This window comes from Talpa occidentalis, unplaced genomic scaffold (assembly GCF_014898055.3).
Source record: "Talpa occidentalis isolate TD23 unplaced genomic scaffold, MPIMG_talOcc4v2.1 talOcc4.11, whole genome shotgun sequence".
Lineage (NCBI taxonomy): Eukaryota > Metazoa > Chordata > Mammalia > Eulipotyphla > Talpidae > Talpa > Talpa occidentalis.
This window is the reverse complement of record NW_023601104.1, coordinates 91,515,482-91,534,341: the sequence shown is the minus strand read 5'-3', so window position 1 is coordinate 91,534,341 and position 18,860 is coordinate 91,515,482. Positions and strand designations below refer to the sequence as shown.

Here is an 18,860-nt window from a genome sequence, read left to right as displayed (position 1 = left end):
CTGCTAGAACACGCAATTCCGAAAGGTGAGGAAGTTTAATATTCTTTGTACAGTCTACTTCTTGCTGTTAAAAAGTGTTCATGCCCACAGAAAAGAGTAATTTCCATGTGTTAAAAGGGTCATTTAACAGAACTTCAGTAGCCTGAGGAGTTGGCTTTCTTTCTTTCTTTTTTTTTTTTTTAAAGATTTATTTATGCATACAAAAGCTGGGGTACAGGCCAGAGATGCGATCGGTGAGAGAATTCACCAGAGACAGAATGGGGAACAGAACAGGCAGACTGACCAAAATACGCTGCTGAGGGGCACAGCGGGCGAGACAGGAGAGGTCTGCCTCGCCATGTGGGTTGCTCCCTGGCCTGCTGGGGATCGTACTTCTGCTGCAGAGGCTGCGAATTGCCTCATAGTGCAGTGCTCAACCTCTTGCACCACCAGGGAGGCCCTGAGTTATTTTTCTTTTCTTTTTTTTTATTTTATTATTTTTAATATTTTATATAATTCTTACATCATTTTTCCTCTTTGTACAATGTATGCATTTTCATTTTGGTTATAGTCTCCATACAATTGCACCCACTCCCCCTTATTTTTTTTTTAATTTCCTTTTTTTTTAATTTAAATTTTATTTTTATATTCCCCATACAATTACAACCCCCTTATTTTGATCCCAATCCTTCCTTTCCCCACCCCCCGGAGAGCTGTGAGGAGATTTCTGGACCTACTAAACATAGAACTTCCATGCGATCCAGCAATTCCACTCCTAGGTATTTACCCAAAGGACACAGAAACATCAATTCCAAAGAACACCTGCACCCTATTTTTATAGCAGCACTGTTTACAATAGCTCAGCTTTGGAAACAACCCAAATGCCCAAAAATAGATGACTGGATCAAGAAGATGTGGTACATATACACCATGGAATATTGCTCAGCATTCAAAAAAGATAAACACATGCAATTTGCAGCAACATGGATGGCGCTGGTAGGGATCATGCTCAGCAAAATAAGCCAGAAAGAAAAAGAAAAATACTGGATTGTCTCACTCATAGCAGGAATCTAGAAAACTTAAATAAGGGACCAGGAAAAAGAATAACTATAAGAAAGAAAATATCAAAATCAACAAACAACTATGAACCAGAGACACTATGGGGGGGTGGGGCCTGAGTTATTTTTCTTATGCTGCAAAGTTGTTTTGTTTTCACCCCACCTCCTCCCCCAGTTCCAGCCTCTCTGGTGAGCTGGGCTTTCTGTTGTGTTGTCATCTGTCACTCTTCACGGAGTAGGGTCAAGCCTGTGTGCATACAGATGTAGTTCATGTCAAAGCTGATTTTTACTTTGGGTGTGCTCTCCATAGAGATTATTTAATACCAATGTTTTATGCATATTAAGTTGGCACTTTGGAAGGTGTTTCTCTCTTTAAGCATTTGTTTTTTTTCTTATTTCCTGGAATATGGGTTCTTAGCCTTTCAACTAAGATGCTTGGAATTTGCTTCTGAATTTGGGAAATAGTTTAGTAACTGTTGGCTCCTTAATGTAAGAAGTTTAATTGGTGGGTCTCATTGACTGTTATTTTGATTTGAATTTGTCTTTAGTTGTGGCTGATTCTGCAAACCTGATCTATAAATGCGTTAATCATTATCCTCGCCCTGTTCCTTAAATTGCTAATAATATTTCCACTTGATAAAACTATTGAATCTGTGCTTCAGTTTTTAAAAACTAAAGCGAACATTATTTTTCTTGAATTGTACCCACATTGTATTTTCTTCCTTGTATAATGTTAATTTAGTGCTTTATCATAAAAGATTTTTCTCAAATTAAAAGGAAAGTATTCTCCAGCATCTTGCCTTCCTGCCTATGACTATGTAGGTACCTCTCTCTGCCTCCTTTTCCTAATAAACCTGTCCTTTTAAACTTTAAAAAACTAAAAGGAAGGTATTCTGTGAGGTTACTGAAGATTGGGTAAAATATTTAGACGTGTACTGTTATAAAAACTATTAATTTATTACCAGAAGAAGGAAGTGAAGGAACTTCTTTTACTTATGGCTTAAATTACAGATAATATGTGATTTTTGTGTAGTTACTAAAATGCTCTAAAAGTGCTGTGGAAACCGGGCATCTATGGGAACTTTTCCCTAGAGAAAATTTGAATATTAAAGCTGCCTGTATCCTTTTTGCATAATAGAAAATCTGGATATAGGTTTCCTGAATATAAGGATATTGACAAAAGATGGTTAATAGAGAGGATATTGAAAAGCAAAGGATACTAAAGAAATATCAGAGAGAAAAAATGATTTCCCCAAGTTCCATAGTGATGCTGGGAGAGACCTGAGGAAGGACCAGATCTCTAGATTCCCCTTCTTGGGTTCTTACTACTACATCACTCTTCCTGTGTTCTAGATGTTCTAGAAGAGAGTCTTTGGCACCATCTTTTTAGAAACCTGCATTTTCTGTGGTTTTAAGAGGATGAAAACATGAAAAAAGTCTTCTTGAAGGAAATTCATTTCAAAATGAAATTCTGGAAAATACCTGGTTGTGTTGTGTTGGTGTGACCTGTGACCTTTGGTTAATTGTATGGAATCTAGTCTTTTCTCTCTATGGAAAGAGGTGCAAACAGTTTACTTGAAGGACATAGAATGGGATCTTTGGGAGTGAGATGGACTTATGAAATTGTGATATATCTGGCATATTTATACCAAGGAGGATTGCACACTACTGCACTTTCAGTAGAGAATGTCTCAATAAAACAATTGAGAGTCAAGATAAGCAGCTAAAGTTCGAAGTTAACCTGTTGATGGCAACCAGGCATAGGGTGGCAGGTTCACTGTCGATTTGGGCAGACAGATAAAGAGGATCTTGGCGCACGGGGAGGCTGGGAGTGCTCTCTCTTTCTGGCTTCTCTCTCAGTCTCCCTCTCAATGTCCCGCATCATGATCTCCCCCAGGCATCCATACTTACAGCTGCCTGTGCCCCGTGCTTGAGCTTCCAAGTGCCATTTGCACCAACACCATGTGAGCAATGAAACCTGGAAGAAAGAAAGGCTGCAGGTGGCAGCCGTAGAGTAGGAGGTGGAAAAAAGCCTAAGCCACTCCATTTTCCCTACACCTGTCATCCCTGCATCCTGAGAGAAAAGTCTTCTCTTTGCAACAGTTGGGGATCTAGGGGGAGAGAATCAATACGGAATCCAGAAGCCATGAAAATTTGATCTCCAGCTTCCTCTTAATAATACTAGAGGTACGGGGTGGCTTGTCTCAGTCCTGTTCTGCTGCCACTGGTTCCCTCTTTTCTTTCTGTGTTGGGCCAGTGTATTTTATTTTCTATCTTCAAAGGGAAGTTAAAACCAGAGGAGAAGGGAAAAATAAATATCTTTTTTTTTTTTTAAAGATTTATTTATACAAGCACTAGGGTACAAGCCAGAGGCGCGGGAGGGTGAGAGGATTCACCAGAGACAGAGTGGGGAGCAGAACAGGCAGAAGGACCAAAATACACTGCTGAGGGGAGCAGCGGGCGAGACAAGAGCGGTCTGCCATGCCATATGGGAATCTCCCTGGCTGGCCGGGAATCGAACTGGCTCTGTAGAAGCTGCGGACAGCTTCACAGCGCTGCGCTCAACCTGCTGCGCCACCTGGGAGGCCCAAGAATAAATATCTTACACTTAGATGTTTTTGATCTAGCTTGCAAAGAAAATTTGATTTTTACAAATATTAGAGAGATGCCTTCAGTAGATTTTTCTGTTTTCAGAGTGTGATGGGAAAGTGGTGAGAAAGACAATCTGGAGCAGCCCCAAGGCAACATTGATATTGATGAACTTGTTGCATTCCTCTCCCCATTTTTTTTTTTTTTACCCATAAGCATACCATAATCAGCCTTGTTAACTCTTCTTGAGTCAGTCAGATCACTCTCTGTGTAGAGCTCAGAAATGTCAATAATGTGATAAAACAGTGGAATTTTAAACCATTGTTTTCTTATCCTTAGAGCTCGAGTAATTTGTGTTGAAAGAGTCTCTGCTTGCTACATCTACTCAGCATGTTTCTAGGTCTCTGATGGGAGTTGATTGACTCTTCCAGAACTTTGTGACATGGAAAATGATCCCGTGTATTGTGTTGTGTTGTATTTCTAGAACTCTATGGCTTTGACGTACTCATCGATTCTTCTCTGAAGCCCTGGTTGTTGGAAGTAAATCTCTCTCCTTCTTTGGCCTGGTAAGTCTATTAACTAGAAAAAGGCAAACCTTCAATTAGTAGCATTATAACACTTTGTTTGAGTCATTTCTCTTGGCACCAGGAGATTTTTACCCCTGGTTATGAGATATTGTTACCAGAATTGCTAAATTTGGGGGATTTGTGGGATGGTGTCAAAATCCGTATGGCAACCATGGGTCCTTATAGTCAGTTTGCAGTATTATGTTTACAGCTTATAGGGATGCTGCTTTCATTTTTGCTTAAGTTCTTTCTCTTATTTTTTATTTAATTTTTAAAAAAAGATTTATTTATTTATTTATTTATACAAGCACTGGGTACAGTCAGAAGCACGGGAGGGTGAGAGAATTCACCAGAGCCAGAGCGGGGAACAGAGCAGGCAGACAGACGAAGTACACTGCTGAGGGGAGCAGCGGGCGGCAGGAGAGGTCTGCGCACCATTTGGGATCCTCTCTGGGTAGCCAAGGATCGAACCTGCGCTGGAGAGGCTGCAGGCATCTTCGCAGCCCAGTGCTCCACCGCTGCACCACCAGGGGAAGCCCTTTTTATTTTATTTTTAAAAAGATTTATTTATTTATGCATACAAGAGCTTGGGTGTAGGCCAGAGGTGCGGGGGGTGGGTAGGTGAGAGGATTCACCAAAGACAGTGGGGAGCAGAACAGGCTGATTGACTGAAATACACTACTGAGGGGAGCAGCAGGTGAGCCAGGAGAGGTCTGCTTCACCATGTGGGTCAGCTCCCTGGCCGGGGATTGCACCCTTGCTGCAGTGGCTGCAGATAGCTTCATAGTGCTGAGGCTTAACCTCTTGTGCCACCCAGGGAGGCCCTCTTTCTCTCTCTTTTAAATAAAGCTTTGTAGGCTAAAGAAACACATGAAGTACTATACTCCTTTTGTTACTAAAGGTTTATGCAGACTCAAGTCCACATATACTGAAAAGGTATAGAGCTGGCCCTTGGGTAGTGAGGATAATACCTGGTCCTTTTGCCCTATCCATTTCCTGATATCCATCCAAGATTTAAGTCTAAAAACTAGTCTTAAATTTTTTTTTCACCTACCTATGGTTTAACAGAAAGAACAAAACCTTTTTTTTAACGCCAGGGAAGTGTCTACTTATATCTGCAGTTAGAGCCAGAATTTCTATTAGCTATACTCTTCCTCTAAATAGCAAGAGCACCCTGGAGATTTATGCCAGAGACCACCCAGCTACTGCATTTTTAAGGATGAGAAATGTTGGCACAATGCCGAGGAATCAAATAAAAACAGATTGACTCCTTGGTGGGGCAGGACTCTGGCTTAGCCTCAACAGTAAGGTGTAGAGCTCAGTATTACAATTGCTCCAGGTGTGGCGCTATGCTTTCGTTAAATCAGCATATTGCTCAGCAAGGCCCATGGCAGGTTAGGAGCCCAGAATGACTCATGGGGTCCAGTCACCACAGTGATTGGGTGTGTGGGAGGAGTGCCTCACCACTACAGCCAGTGGCAGTGACCTTGTTGTTTCTGTTTCCATGTGAGTTTCCGCTGCATCATCTGGTGATATTTTGGTATAACTTGTATTTTTTTGCCCTCATTTGCAAGCCTACAAAGTTAAGAGGCTTGATTTATAAGAAAAACCGTAAGCCTTGCAAAAAAACAAACAAACAAACAAAACCCCAAAGATGGCAGAGTTTCTTTGATTCCACTATTACATCAGTAAAATAATTTGAATGACAGACACACTCGCGAAACAGCATATTAAAAGTCTGCACCTCTAAAATCCACGTGATGATGACGCAGTGTTCTTGACTTGTGCAAAATTTGAACTGCACAAGATCTGGAATGAAAAGATGGCCTATTAGGGAGTCAGTGCCTTGCAGGGCCTGCTTTACGGAGAGTGAGTTTCACACCAGACTTTCATTTCTAGTATTTTTGCCCAGATTTCTTTTTCCATGGATTTGGTGTGCTTTATGTGCTTTTCCTCATCGACATTTGGAAGCTTTGCTATATTGGGACCAGCAAGGGGCAGGCAGCTATTCTGTTAATTTATGGAATCATCAATTATTCTTTTCTTTCTCTGTTCTGTTAGTGATGCACCTCTGGACCTAAAGATTAAAGCCAGTATGATTTCAGATATGTTCACTGTTGTGGGTGAGTAGCAGAGTTTCTGAAAACTCACATAAAAGTTAACCAGAGCATCCATTTTGTCAGGCTCTATAGGTGTTGCCAACTGGCAGTTCCTAAGTCATCTGAATGTTTTGTACTAAAAAATTGTATTTTTAGGGAAGTGTTTATGTGTTACTGCTCCCCCTGGCTCCATCCTGTCCTGAGGCTGAACCACAACTAGGACTGAGACCTGATTCCTGGGGCATAGGAATCATGAGCCAAGGAATAGAATTAAGCAGAGATCTGGAGACAGTGTATTTTGTCCCAGCTGGGATAACCCACTGAAGAAGCTTTATTAGACAGGTGACCAGTTATATTTCCACTGGACAGTCTTTACTAGTGTCACATGATCCTTTCTGCAGTAGTTAGAACTGAAGCAGGCCAGTGGAGAAAACACTTTTGAACAGATAAACTAAAACTTTGAAATGGACATGGGCAGTCAGGTGGGTATGTTGTGGTTTACTGGTTTTTGTTTTAAGAATTCTGAAAAGACATAATAAAATATATGTGAGATGAACTAGTACTTGGTGTGCCAGCAGATGTTGCAAAACTTAGCTATTTTGTTCATCTTGGATGGGAATCCATTTCTTTTTTAGGAAATAAGTGAAATTAGACCAAACCTAATTCCTTAAACCGTAGATAATCTACAAAGCCGATGTCTTTTCAGACGCTGTCAGTAGACACCTTCAGTGGATCTAGAAGTAGATCTTATAAGAGCACCAGACTCCTCACTGGCTTCTGGATCCTCCCTATAAAGAAACATTATCGTCTGGTCACCATCCAGGAAGCCACTTCGAAATGATTTTTTTTTTAAAACTAAGAACTAGTGCTTTTTAATAGTCGTTTGTACTTTACTCTGAAGTTCATTAAAAAAAACTCCATCTCCTTTTTCCATCAGAATCACATTGCAGCTCCCCAGCAAGGAAGGTGATTTAACTGTGTATTTTCCTTTCTTCTCTTCAGTTACGGTGTTTGAATTTCAAGTGGAGTGTGTATAGGGGAGACTCATGCATAATCCTCTTGAGGACAGATCTCTGTAATACCTAGGACAGTGAAACTGAGTTTGTACATCTAAAGAAAAGGTGCAGCTAAGCCCACTAATTTCTTAGAAAATGGCAGGTTTTAATGTTTCCCATTCCCCATTCAGGATTTGTGTGCCAAGATCCTTCCCAGCGGGCATCCACCCGGCCAGTTTATCCCACCTTTGAGTCTTCCAGGCGAAACCCTTTCCAGAAACCTCAGGTAAGCAAATTCAGCAGCAGGGAGCCCAGAGGAGGCTTACTGGAAAGTGGCAGCTGATGTAAATGAGTGAGCTGAGCACTGGATATGAGAGCAGGAGAATGTGGGCATCAATCTAGACAGGAGGCAGTTATACTCAGCTGAAGCTAATCGCTATTTCTTTCAATGCTTTCAAACAAACTTTCTGCTTTTGTTTTTTTCCTTTTGGCTTCTTTTTTTCTCCTTATCTTTCCTTTTTCCTTTCTCTTTCTTAAAAAAATTCACCTCCTTTTTCTCAAATTGATTTACATATAAACAAAGCACAGAGAGGAAGCTACAAAATCTAGTCATCACTTTGCTACATTTTTTTTTTTTTTCATCTCAGACTAGCTTCATGAAGAAGGTTCTCAGTTGAAAGAATGTCTTCTGTACAAGAGATTCTCTTCAAAAGGATCCTCTATGACCAGGGGGTATTCAGTGAGATAAGTGCCTAAAGAGACTTGTACCTGCCTGAAACATCATTTGATCTGGTATTGCCCAGTCTAAGTGTCTCTGCATCTTTATTCCAGCCAAGCCAATCAGTCGTTCAGTGCCTTCACCCCATCATCTAATCAGTCCCCACCTGTCTAGGCCTGGCTGGTTTCCACTTCCCTTTCTTTCTCTTTATTATTTCTTCTTATCTAAAAGGTCCACTTTTCGCCTCTTTTCTCATTTGGACTGATTACCTTGCCTGCTTAGAAGTTTGGAGATCATTTCACATTCCATCCCATACCGTCGTGCCTTACTTTTCATTTCAACATTATGTACTTATCCTCCACTGCATTGTTCTACATTCCTTGACTTGTTGCTTTTAAATTGTCCAGCATTTTGGATATTTTGGAAATTTTGGTCAAAGTAATAGGTAGGCCTCTAAACCCTGTTCATCACTTAAATTCAACATTTCTCCACCATTTCTCTGCTAGATTGTCCGCTCTTTGAAGGCAGGGAGAGCTGGGGCATCTCCTTACTCCTCTCCTTACCCCCTCTCTTTATCCCTTCTACACCTCCACTTTAGCTGTGCACCCTTCCCTGTTCTCTTCCTCCACCTCTTCCTTTTGCTTGCTGGTCTCATTAGAACAAGGCTTGCAAACACAAATGCTACAAGCAGGCATTGCAAATGAGTAAATAGGACCAGGTATAACACAGCTAAGAGCAATGTACCTGGTAAACTAGAGTGCATGGCTCATAAAAAGGGGCAGCTGATGTGTTATAGCTGATCTTTGCCAAGCATGAGTGTGGTCCGAGTGTGGTCCAAGTGTTGTCAGATCTTCCTACTGTCAAGATAAATCAGATCTTATTTTAAAATATTGGAGCTAGTTTAATCATAAAAAAAAAAAAAAAAATCAGAGTTTGCAAACCAACCAGTATGTCTTTGAGCTGGATTCAGTCTAAGGACTGCCTGTCTGTGACCTTCTACTCAAGAGCTATTCTCTGCTTATATTGGTAGTGTGATGTGAAACAGGCTATTCTATACTTTAAAGGGTATTATCTTGGATTAGAAGTAAAACCAGGCAACAGATTTGTACCTGATCACTACATCATCACAGATCAAAGGGTTTCCTTTAATTTTTAATAAAGAGAGTAGAGGATTAACCTAAGTGTACTAAGAAAACTGAATTTGGCTAATCATATTCCTTTGCAAATTGTTTTCTGCAGTGTCTGTGGCAGAAGCCACAGGATTATATATAAAGGACTTGAATATTTTCGTGCAGCTTTAACATGGTTTCTGCCAAGTTTCACTCTAGGGGTAGCTGGATGTCAGTCTTGGATGAATTGATCCCTTTGCTTTGCTTGCTTGCTGGCTTTTATTGGCTGGGGACTCTGGAAATTGTAGAGAATCTATTCCCCATTCGTTTTGCTAAGTGGTAAGTAATGGCATGACTTCATCATCTGTGGCCTACAGGACACTGATTTAAAGGCCACAGAAACTATAGGTTAGCTGTATGTATATTGCATGGATGAGCTTGTCAGGTGCAGTAGTCCACTTGAGTATCCTCAGTCCCTGGCAGGATTGTCTCTCATTGGTGAACTGACACTGGAATAGCTACACAGAGGAGAAAAAGCAGTGTAAAAAGTAACTAATCTCAACTCTTCCAAGCACAAAGTATAGTGCTCTTGCTTTCAGTCTCTGCTTACAGATCATTTTATTCCTTTTTTGTATCATAGATGTAGGAGGCAGAAAAACATAGGCATGTTAGGAGGAGATAAGGCTTTATTCCCTCCTGACTTTTATAGTGTCCAGTGTCTGCATAGTGTTAGTCATCATATGTCAGACAGGTAAGTTCTGGATCGTGTGGAAACTAAAAGTTTTTATTTCCATTCACCAAAGGGAAAACCTTTCAGCATTACTTGTTCCTGGTACATATCTCTTGTACCTGCTTTTTGAACAGCTTAAGAGCATAATATAGAATAAGTGGAAATGAATACACAGAGGTCTTTTTGGATATAGACTGTAAGAGTACAAGTTTCAGGAACTTATAAATTCTCTTTTCCTGATATGTGATGATTATGTTGTGATGGAGTCAGTTGAATTTAAGTGATAAACAGGGTTTAGAGGCCTACCTATTACTTTGACCAAAATATCCAAAAAGGAAATGTTATCATTCACAAATAACCTTTCTTTTGTTCAGATATCATGAAACATTATTATCAGTAGGTTTATATTGGAAATGTTTTCACATTAGTATTGGGCTTCATATATATGGTGATTTAGTTTCATATATATGGTGATTTCTGGTTTTATGAACCTTTGAAACTTTGCCATTGCTTGTGTCTCACACACTAGCTTTAAAACAAAGACAGAATACTTTATCTTCATCTCTTAATGACCAGCAATTGTCCTCTTCCTCTTCTTGTTAGCAGTATTTGACCCTAAGCTAACATCTTTTTGACACACTAGGGCAGTGGTGTTAAGTACCACTGCTGCTTGCTGCTTGTTACAGGGCAACCCCGATATGAAACGGGTTGCATGACTGTGAGTCCTTACCTGCATCCTTACAAGGGATTTATTAATACTGAACTGCAGGCACACACAAAAAGTTAATAGAAAGTTTATTTACAAAAGAAGTGGAAATGAAGAATAATTCAGGGAGAAGAAGAGGGAGATAAATTCGTGAATGCGTCCTACCAGTTCCACTGACCTGGAATCCCAGTGTCATGTTGAGAGCTGGTGAAAAGCCAAGAGCCGTGAGGCCAAGAGAAAGACCCAAGGCCCACATGGCTGGTTTTATACCAAACCTGGCTGCCTAACCCCACCCTCAGGTCCCAGCAGCCTTCCCTTTGGTGATGATGAGATTTGTAGTTCCCAGTGTCTTGATGGCTTTTGTCTGGAGTAGGGGTGGAGTCCACAAAGCCTCTATGGACTTTGCTCAGGACATCCTTTCCCCCTAACGCTTTGACTTAAAAGATGTAGATGTCCTCACATGTGAGTGTGCCATTTGCCACTATTAGTTCTTTAGCAAAAAGCTCCAGTGTATTTGTTTTGACGTTTGTGCTCCCTGATGCAGTTTCTGTTAAGCTCAAGAGCTAGCCTTGTAAGTTTCTTAGCTACCATTTTTGATAAAGTGAGTCACATGGTTTATATGAATCCAAGAAATGGAAAAAAAAAATGCAGAACAACTTATTAGTTGTCTTCTCTAGTATTTGGTTAATGGGGTTTTATAATAAGAGCTATGGTATTTAGTTAGAGTTCAGAGTTCTTTGATGCTTAATGTTTTATATTTAGCAAGTACCTAAGGTGTGCTAGCTGTTCTCCATGGCAAATAAAACAAAAAAACAACTAAGGCTGTTGACTTCAAAGAGTTTACATTCTAAACATTTCTTGAGCTTAAGGAGAACACAAAGTACTATTTCATAGCCTTGTGAATTTGACTCCAAAGAAGTGTCTTTGACATGTAATTCTAATCTTAATTTCCCTTTGCCCATTTTAATTCCTTTACATCCAACTCCATTGCTTGAATTGCCATTTGTGGCACTAGCCCGCAGGCAAAGTTTCTCTCGTAGTTATGTATGTGAACACTCCTTTGTGACACAAAATCTCTCTGGCTTTTTTTCAGCCAGCTTTATGTATACGTGTTGACGTCTCTGACTGCTGTTCTTTGCAGTATTTTACTTAGTCACTGTCTTTCTGTTAATGAAGCACTCTGCACTGCACAGTAGTTTCATCAGGGCTAAGTAAAAAAAAGGAAAGAAATTTTCCACTCTGGCCACTTAGACAATATTGGGTTTTCTTCTTCTGTTGTGTACAGATTGTGAAGTCACAGTTCTTTGCCTGTTGTCTAATTATTCCTTTTAAATCTCCGTTCCCTTGGATGTCTGTGGTTCAGATTTTCCACTCACTGGAAATTACTTTTTAGTAATACAGGTCCAAGGCAGGTGGCATGGTTTTGTAGGGAGAACATGGAATTTATTTTTATTTATTTATTTATTTTCAAGATTTATTTATTTATTTATACAAGCACTGGGTCCAGTACAGTCAGAAGCGCGGGAGGGTGAGAGAATTCACCAGAGCCAGAGCGGGGAGCAGAACAGGCAGAAGGACCGAAGTACACTGCTGAGGGGAGCAGCGGGCGGCAGGAGAGGTCTGCGCGCCATGTGGGACCCTCCTCCGGTGGCCGGGAGCAGCCGGGATCGAACCGGCGCTGCAGAGGCTGCGGGCAGCTTCGCAACCCAGCGCTCAACCACTGCACCACCGGGGAGGCCCAGAACATGGACTTTAGAGTCAGATACTCTTGGGTTTACATTTGAGCTCTGCTAATAGCTGGCCATGAGATCTTAGACCAGTGCCCTTATCTCTCTGAGGCTCATATCTGTCAAATGTAGATAATAATACATACATAGGGTTACGGTGAGAAAGAAGTGATAAAACATAGGTAAAATATCTAGGATAGTTCTGAACACACAGTTTACCCTCAGAAGATTTATTCTCTTTTACATGTTTAAGCCCTATTTTGATTTTTCTTTTCCATTGTCAGTATCTGGTGTTACCTTGATATTCATTTATCTATAATCATGTTTTTTCATAATTTACTATTATTCATGGATACTAATAGATTTATTATCTATCCATTCATCCATCCTTCTAGACATTCCTGAAGAGTCAAATAATGCTTAGTTAATACCCATTCCAGAAAGCAATTCCTAACTTGATTCGCTACTATTTATCTTATTGTTAAGTATTTTATTCATTATATCATGACGCTGAGTCCTGATTGAAAACATAAAGCAAAAATTTTATGAAATTTTTACAAATGTTTCTCTAAAATCCAAACACATTAAAGATTTTCACTATATACCCCCTTTTTTTTATAATTTTGTCCTAAAAATAAAAATTTATGTTTTAAAGTAAATAAAGCAGGCTCAATGCTACTGTCCTTCCTGAGCCCATTAAACACTAAATGTTTATGGCTTTTTTTTTTTTTTTTTTAAATATTTGTTCCATTATTTCACTAGGGACTCGGGTTAGACTTACCCAGCAGTAATCACCAGGAGCACACTTCCTACGTTTTTGAATATTGGCACCTCATTTTTTTTTTTTATTCCTCTGTTACCTCCTCAGTTCTTCATGATTTTTCAAACATAATTGTAAGTGGTTTGGTAAGTCTTTCTGGTTTTTATTTTTTAATTTTTTTAAAGATTTATTTATTTTTATACAAGAGCTGGGGTACAGGCCAGAGGTGCAGGAGGGTGAGAGGACTCACCAGAGACAGAGCAGGGAGCAGAACAGGCAGACGACTGAAATATACTGCTGAGGGGAGCAGCGGGCAAGATAGGAGAGGTCTGCTGCACCATGTGGAATTCTCACCAGCTGGGATTGAACCTGCGCTGCAGAGGCTGTGGACAGCTTCACAGCACTGCTCTTAACCCGCTGCGCCACTGGGGAGGCCCAGTCTTTCTGTTTTTTAAAGCCAGGTCCCTTAATAACAAGATGCATGTCTCTCAGACCTGCTGACTTATATTTATTCAAAATTTCCGGATGCTACAGATCCCCCATCTTCCGCTTTTTTTTTTTTTTTTTTTAACTATAATAAAGGTTTATTTACTTACTTTCTTTTCCCTCTCTAATTTCAAAGTATACTTCTGGTTATCATTACTTATAAACCTTTTATATTCATCATTTTTTAATCTTTTCGCTCAAATTTATTGATACATGGTCCCTTTTGTTCATATTCTTTCTTTGGATATCATTAATTCATTTTACCTTTAAGCCTGATTTTAACTTTTATTTTCTAGATGGCACATTGAATCACATAGAAATTGAGCGATCTCTGTCATGGTAATTTGTTTTCAACATAGAATGCCAAGCTTTGTAAAACTTCATTAAAATATTATTCTTTTGCCCCTCAATTATGATATTTTTTTGGGATATATCACCTTTTTTTCATACTCTACATTTTGTCCATTTTTTTTATTACTCATACTTGCAGCTTTCTGTAGGCTAAGAATCATTTTTCTGAGTCAACATTTTCAGCCAGTTCTTCCTAGTAATAAAGATTAGGTATGTAAAACTTTCTTTTTGGGATGTATTTCTGAATTATAAATTATACTAATGATAACTTAATATCTTTGATGCATCCTGCATGGCACAATTCTTACCTGGACAGTAATTTGGCAGTTAAAGTCTATCTGAGCACCTAATAGTTTACATCATGTGTCATCTATCCAGAGGCAGTGGTTCTCTTTAAGTTCTAGGGAGCTTTAGTTAGTGCATCCAGTCAACCATTCAAAATAATGTAGATTTATTTTACTCAGAAAGTAGTAGATGTACCCAAAGCCAAACTACAAAGTATCTTGCATTTGGACTGTTTTGCCCTTATTTCTGACAGTCCTGATGGCCTTTCAGAGAAGACAGATTCCTTTTTTCTTTGGCTTTTAATCTCCAGGTATAGCTCCTTGGCATTCATAAGCTTTTCTGTTTTTCCTTTTTTCTTTTTTTCATGTCAATCTTTTCTTCTCTGCCTTTCCTCTGATCTCTGTCTATCGGGTTACATTTCTTAATCATTCATCTAATTAATAAATATTGATAGGATTCAACCAATGGCCTGAAATAAAATACAGCAAATTTTATGTTGGTTGCAAAAAATTGTCTCTAGTATCAAAGTCATTGAAAAGCAGAGATTGGCAAAAATACATTCGAATTTTTAGTCTTATATTTTCCAGTAGCTTCCCCAAAGACATGGCAAACCTGGGTGAATTCTCATAGGCATTTGCTATATCTAGACTTCCATAACTACAATTTTTTCATATTTCTCTAACTCACAGCCTTGTTATGGTTTAGATTGAAATAACTAAGTGATAACATTAAAGGAGTTCTAGTCACATCCTCCTTCCCCCATCCCTAGAGGAGTCATTGACTTGTCTTTGTAGCCTGGTGATATTTGTGACACTGCAAGAGTAAAACCGTCAGCTTAATGGAGTTAGCAGTTGGAGCATTTACTAACAAGTCACCATCACCTCTCAGCTCCTTTCTTTTTCAAACTTTCCGAGTACCCACCCAGAAGCACCTGCCTGAATTCCTACATGTCTCACCCAAACAGCATAGGTCCATGCATACAGTGGCTAGTTAGAATTTTAGATTGTGAGCAACCAAGTGTTTGGCAGAAAAAGTTAACTGGTTTAGATTAATAGAGGGAAATTGCAATATCATCATAATCTTACTCTCTGGAAGCCAGAGTACCATTCCATGGTGAAGCAATTCCACAAAGATAAAAAATAGAGAGGCAAAAGAAAAAGAAAAAGGTTAAATAGAAAAATAAACAACAAATAAACATTAAAAGACCAATAATAAAAAAGACTATAAGAGGAACAAAAATTAAACAGAAAGCAATAAAACAAAATTTGAAAAACAAAACTTAGACGTGCTCATTAGATGTTAATCTTTATTTTTATTGCCTTACTTAAATGAATGCTGACTTCGTCCTTGCTCTTACATAAATCAGATGACTTTAAGGTGTATTCGATAGTGGGAGCAGGCAACTGTGAGGTCACTGGGCCTTAGAGGATTTTTTGCCAGAGACTTTCTCATCTGAGCCCTGTGGTCACATGTGAAGGAGATTAAGGATTTTTCACAAATAGTAAATATCAACAGTATGCGAAAACAAGAAGAGGCCTCAAAGCATTCATTTAATATTTGGCTTTCCTGAATCATACACTAAGCAAGCATTCATACTTTAAAGAATTTTTTTTAAAATGCTCTTGATTCCCTTCCCAAATCATTTAATTTTCCCCTTGATTTCCCTCTCATCCAACTCAAAATGTTTAATGTGTCCTCAAAGATTGGACTGAAGTTGAAGTTTTTTCCGAAGTCCTCTACAAAGTTTAACGCCAATGGTGATTGATCTGTGTGTCAGCACATTCATTCATTTATTTGTTCAACAAGTACTTATTAGTTTCCTGCTCCATGCCAGTTACTATTCTGGATGGTGAGGAGATCACAGGAAAAGCTGAATAGAAGTCCTTACTTTCATATGTTGCTTATATCCATCTGCTAACTTCATGGTTTTTCTCTACATAGTATTTCATTATAGAGTTGCTTGTCAGAAAATACTAATTTTTGTAACTCCCGTACTAGCACTGAGGTTAGTGTGTCTTGATTGCCCTTATGGCCAAAGGTAAAACTATTCCTGATGATTTGTGTGCAGAGGTGTATTCGGCTGCTTGGACTCTTTTAACAAAAACATAGACTTGGTGGCTTAAACCACAGAAATTTATTTCCCGCAGTTCTGGAGGTTGGTAAGTCCACGGTCAAGGTGCTTGGCAAGCTCGGTTTTGTTCTGAGGGCTCTTGTAGTCTTGCAAGTGGCCACCATCTTACTTGTGTTTTCTCTTCTTTGAGTGTGCCAAGAGAGTATGGGGAGGAGAGAGAGCTTGTGCTTCCTGCTGTCTCTTTCAAAGGCACTGATCCCATTCGACCAGGGCCTCACACTCTTAATCTTGACTAACCCTAACTTTCTCCCATCTCCAGATACCCTCACATTGAGGCTTAGAACTTAACATATAAAGATGAGGAGGACACAAACATTCATTCCGTAACAGTTACTGTTGCTGAAAAGGTCAAAAGTTCATTACCAAAATGCCTTTCCATAGTCTACACCAAGAGAAAATGAACAATCACCCCCGAAAATAGGACTTCTCTGGTTAAAGTTGCTTCTAGGAATCTAGAAAGACAGTTTGCACCAACATTTCTAGATTTACTTCTTATTCTTCTTACTTGGCAGATTTATTTGACGTCTCAGTCATGCTGTGCGTTCCTATGCTGCATGCCATCTGATGATCTTGTTGCCTTTATATTTCTCTGCTTCCATAACATCAAAATCACTCAAATCTTTTGTTCTCCAGTGACCTTCCTGATTGTAAGTCAGAAGCTAAGGTAGCCTACCTCACTTTGGGGGTCAGTGAGGCCTCCTTGGAGGGTCCAGAGCAGCTGTCCTTGTTCCAGGTTTCCTGGAGGCCAGCAGCCACCATGTCTCTCACATTGTAGCCTTTCGGCTGGTTGACTTGGCTGTTCTGTGTCACTCGTGGCTCCGTCTCTGCATTTCCCCACTCAAGTTCTAAAACACACCAGCCTTTTATGTCATCTGTGACGTAATAGATTGCTCCTTGGTCTTGTCTTATGTCTCAGTTCTCTTTACTCTCCGCCATGCTGAGACTAGAGTTATTACCTAAATAAATACACACTTATTTGACGTTACTTTCAAATTTTTCCCATATCCTCAACAATTTTAGATGTATGCTAAAACCAGGATGAGGAGGAGTAAGTGGTAGCTTAGAATGTCACGTGTTATCTTTCTTTTTCTTCTGTTTGTTTCTCTCAGCCCATGGTATATTCCTACTGTTCTGTTTTTTCCCTCTCGCCTGTGAGTTTACTAGCACTGACTTATTTCCCAGGGTTTCAGGTGAAGACATTAATTACAGAAAAAAATGGATGTGAGCTTATACATATTCGGAAAGATAATGATGTTGAGGGACTATGAATAGAGGGAAATGAAGAGGATGAGAATGGTTTTTGTTTTTTCTTCTCCTTAGCGTGCCCGTCCCCTCTCTGCCAGTGATGCGGAAATGAAAAACCTCGTGGGTTCTGCCCGGGAGAAGGTGCCGGGGAAGTTAGGTGGTTCTGTGCTTGGTCTGTCAATGGAAGAGGTAAAGATGACCCCACTTTAGGTCTTTGTGGGCTAACACCGGGTTCAGTGAACATCAGTGACTGATTCATGACGAAGTTGTGTGTTACAATTGCAAAGAGAGGCAGGTGGGAGTAACCGCTCCTCAGAAGCAGCATCTTAAGCGGAATTAATTCCTCTTTTCTGCTTCTTTCACATTCATAGGTTGTCACTATCCTCCTCAGTGTTTCGGAATAAGTACCTACCTTATGTTCTCTTTCTCCATGCAGATCAGAGTTCTACGGAGGGTAAAGGAAGAGAACGACCGGCGAGGGGGATTCATCCGCATATTCCCGACATCAGAGACGTGGGAAATATATGGGTGAGGTGACGGCCCTTTTCTGTTTTTAACCTGTACTTCAAGTCCACAGAAACTGTAATAATTGTGACACTTTGTCATCATTGCCACCCATGTGGGGCCTTTGTTTATTTATAATACTGTTACTATCACCCAACTCAAGAACTAGATCTAAACATGTATTGGAAAATTTAATGTTGTCAAAATGTCCACTTTCCCCACATGAATCTATATACACTCGGTGCAGTTCCAATCAAAAGCCAGTAGCGGGCTTTTGTGTAGAAATTCACAAAGAAAGTTTAAAACCTGAGAGGAGAAAGCAGACATTGTACAAGAATGATGTAAAATACATATAAAATAAAATAAAATTTATTTTGAAAGACAACACAAAATTATCAAAATACTTTGGGTTTCATTTGCTTCTTTTCTAGCTAGAAGCTAAAGTCACTGATTTGAGACCTTTCTTCTTTTCTATATAAGTGGTTAATGTTATAAATTTCTTTTTTTTTTAACTTTTTTTTTTTTTAAAGATTTATTTATTTATGCATACAAGTGCTAGGGTGCAGGCCAGAGGTGGGGGGGCGGTAAGAGGGTTCACCAGAGACAGAGTGGGGAGCAGAACAGGCAGAATGACTGAAATACACTGCTGAGGGGAGCAGCAGGTGAGACAGGAGAGGTCTGCTGCGTTATGTGGGTCACCTCCCTGGCTGGGGATCAAACTCGTGCTGCAGTGGCTGTGGATAGCTTCATGGTGCTACAACTTAACCCCTTGTGCCACAAGGGAGGCCCCCTAAATTTCTTATAAAGTATTGCTTTTGCAGA

The 18,860-nt window shown here is 39.7% G+C and overlaps 1 protein-coding gene across 10 annotated transcripts in view; it reads left to right on the top strand.

The window, feature by feature from the left end:
* Positions 1-18,860, top strand: part of TTLL5 (tubulin tyrosine ligase like 5) — a 259,441-nt gene that overhangs the window by 57,397 nt on the left and 183,184 nt on the right. For all 10 annotated transcript variants that reach the window (XM_037503833.2, XM_054691987.1, XM_037503831.2 and 7 more), the window contains exons 13-17: positions 4,111-4,192; positions 6,254-6,315; positions 7,478-7,572; positions 17,610-17,723; positions 17,971-18,062. In XM_037503833.2, the coding sequence (XP_037359730.1) occupies positions 4,111-4,192; positions 6,254-6,315; positions 7,478-7,572; positions 17,610-17,723; positions 17,971-18,062 (445 nt within the window). The remainder of the gene's footprint in view (positions 1-4,110; positions 4,193-6,253; positions 6,316-7,477; positions 7,573-17,609; positions 17,724-17,970; positions 18,063-18,860) is intronic.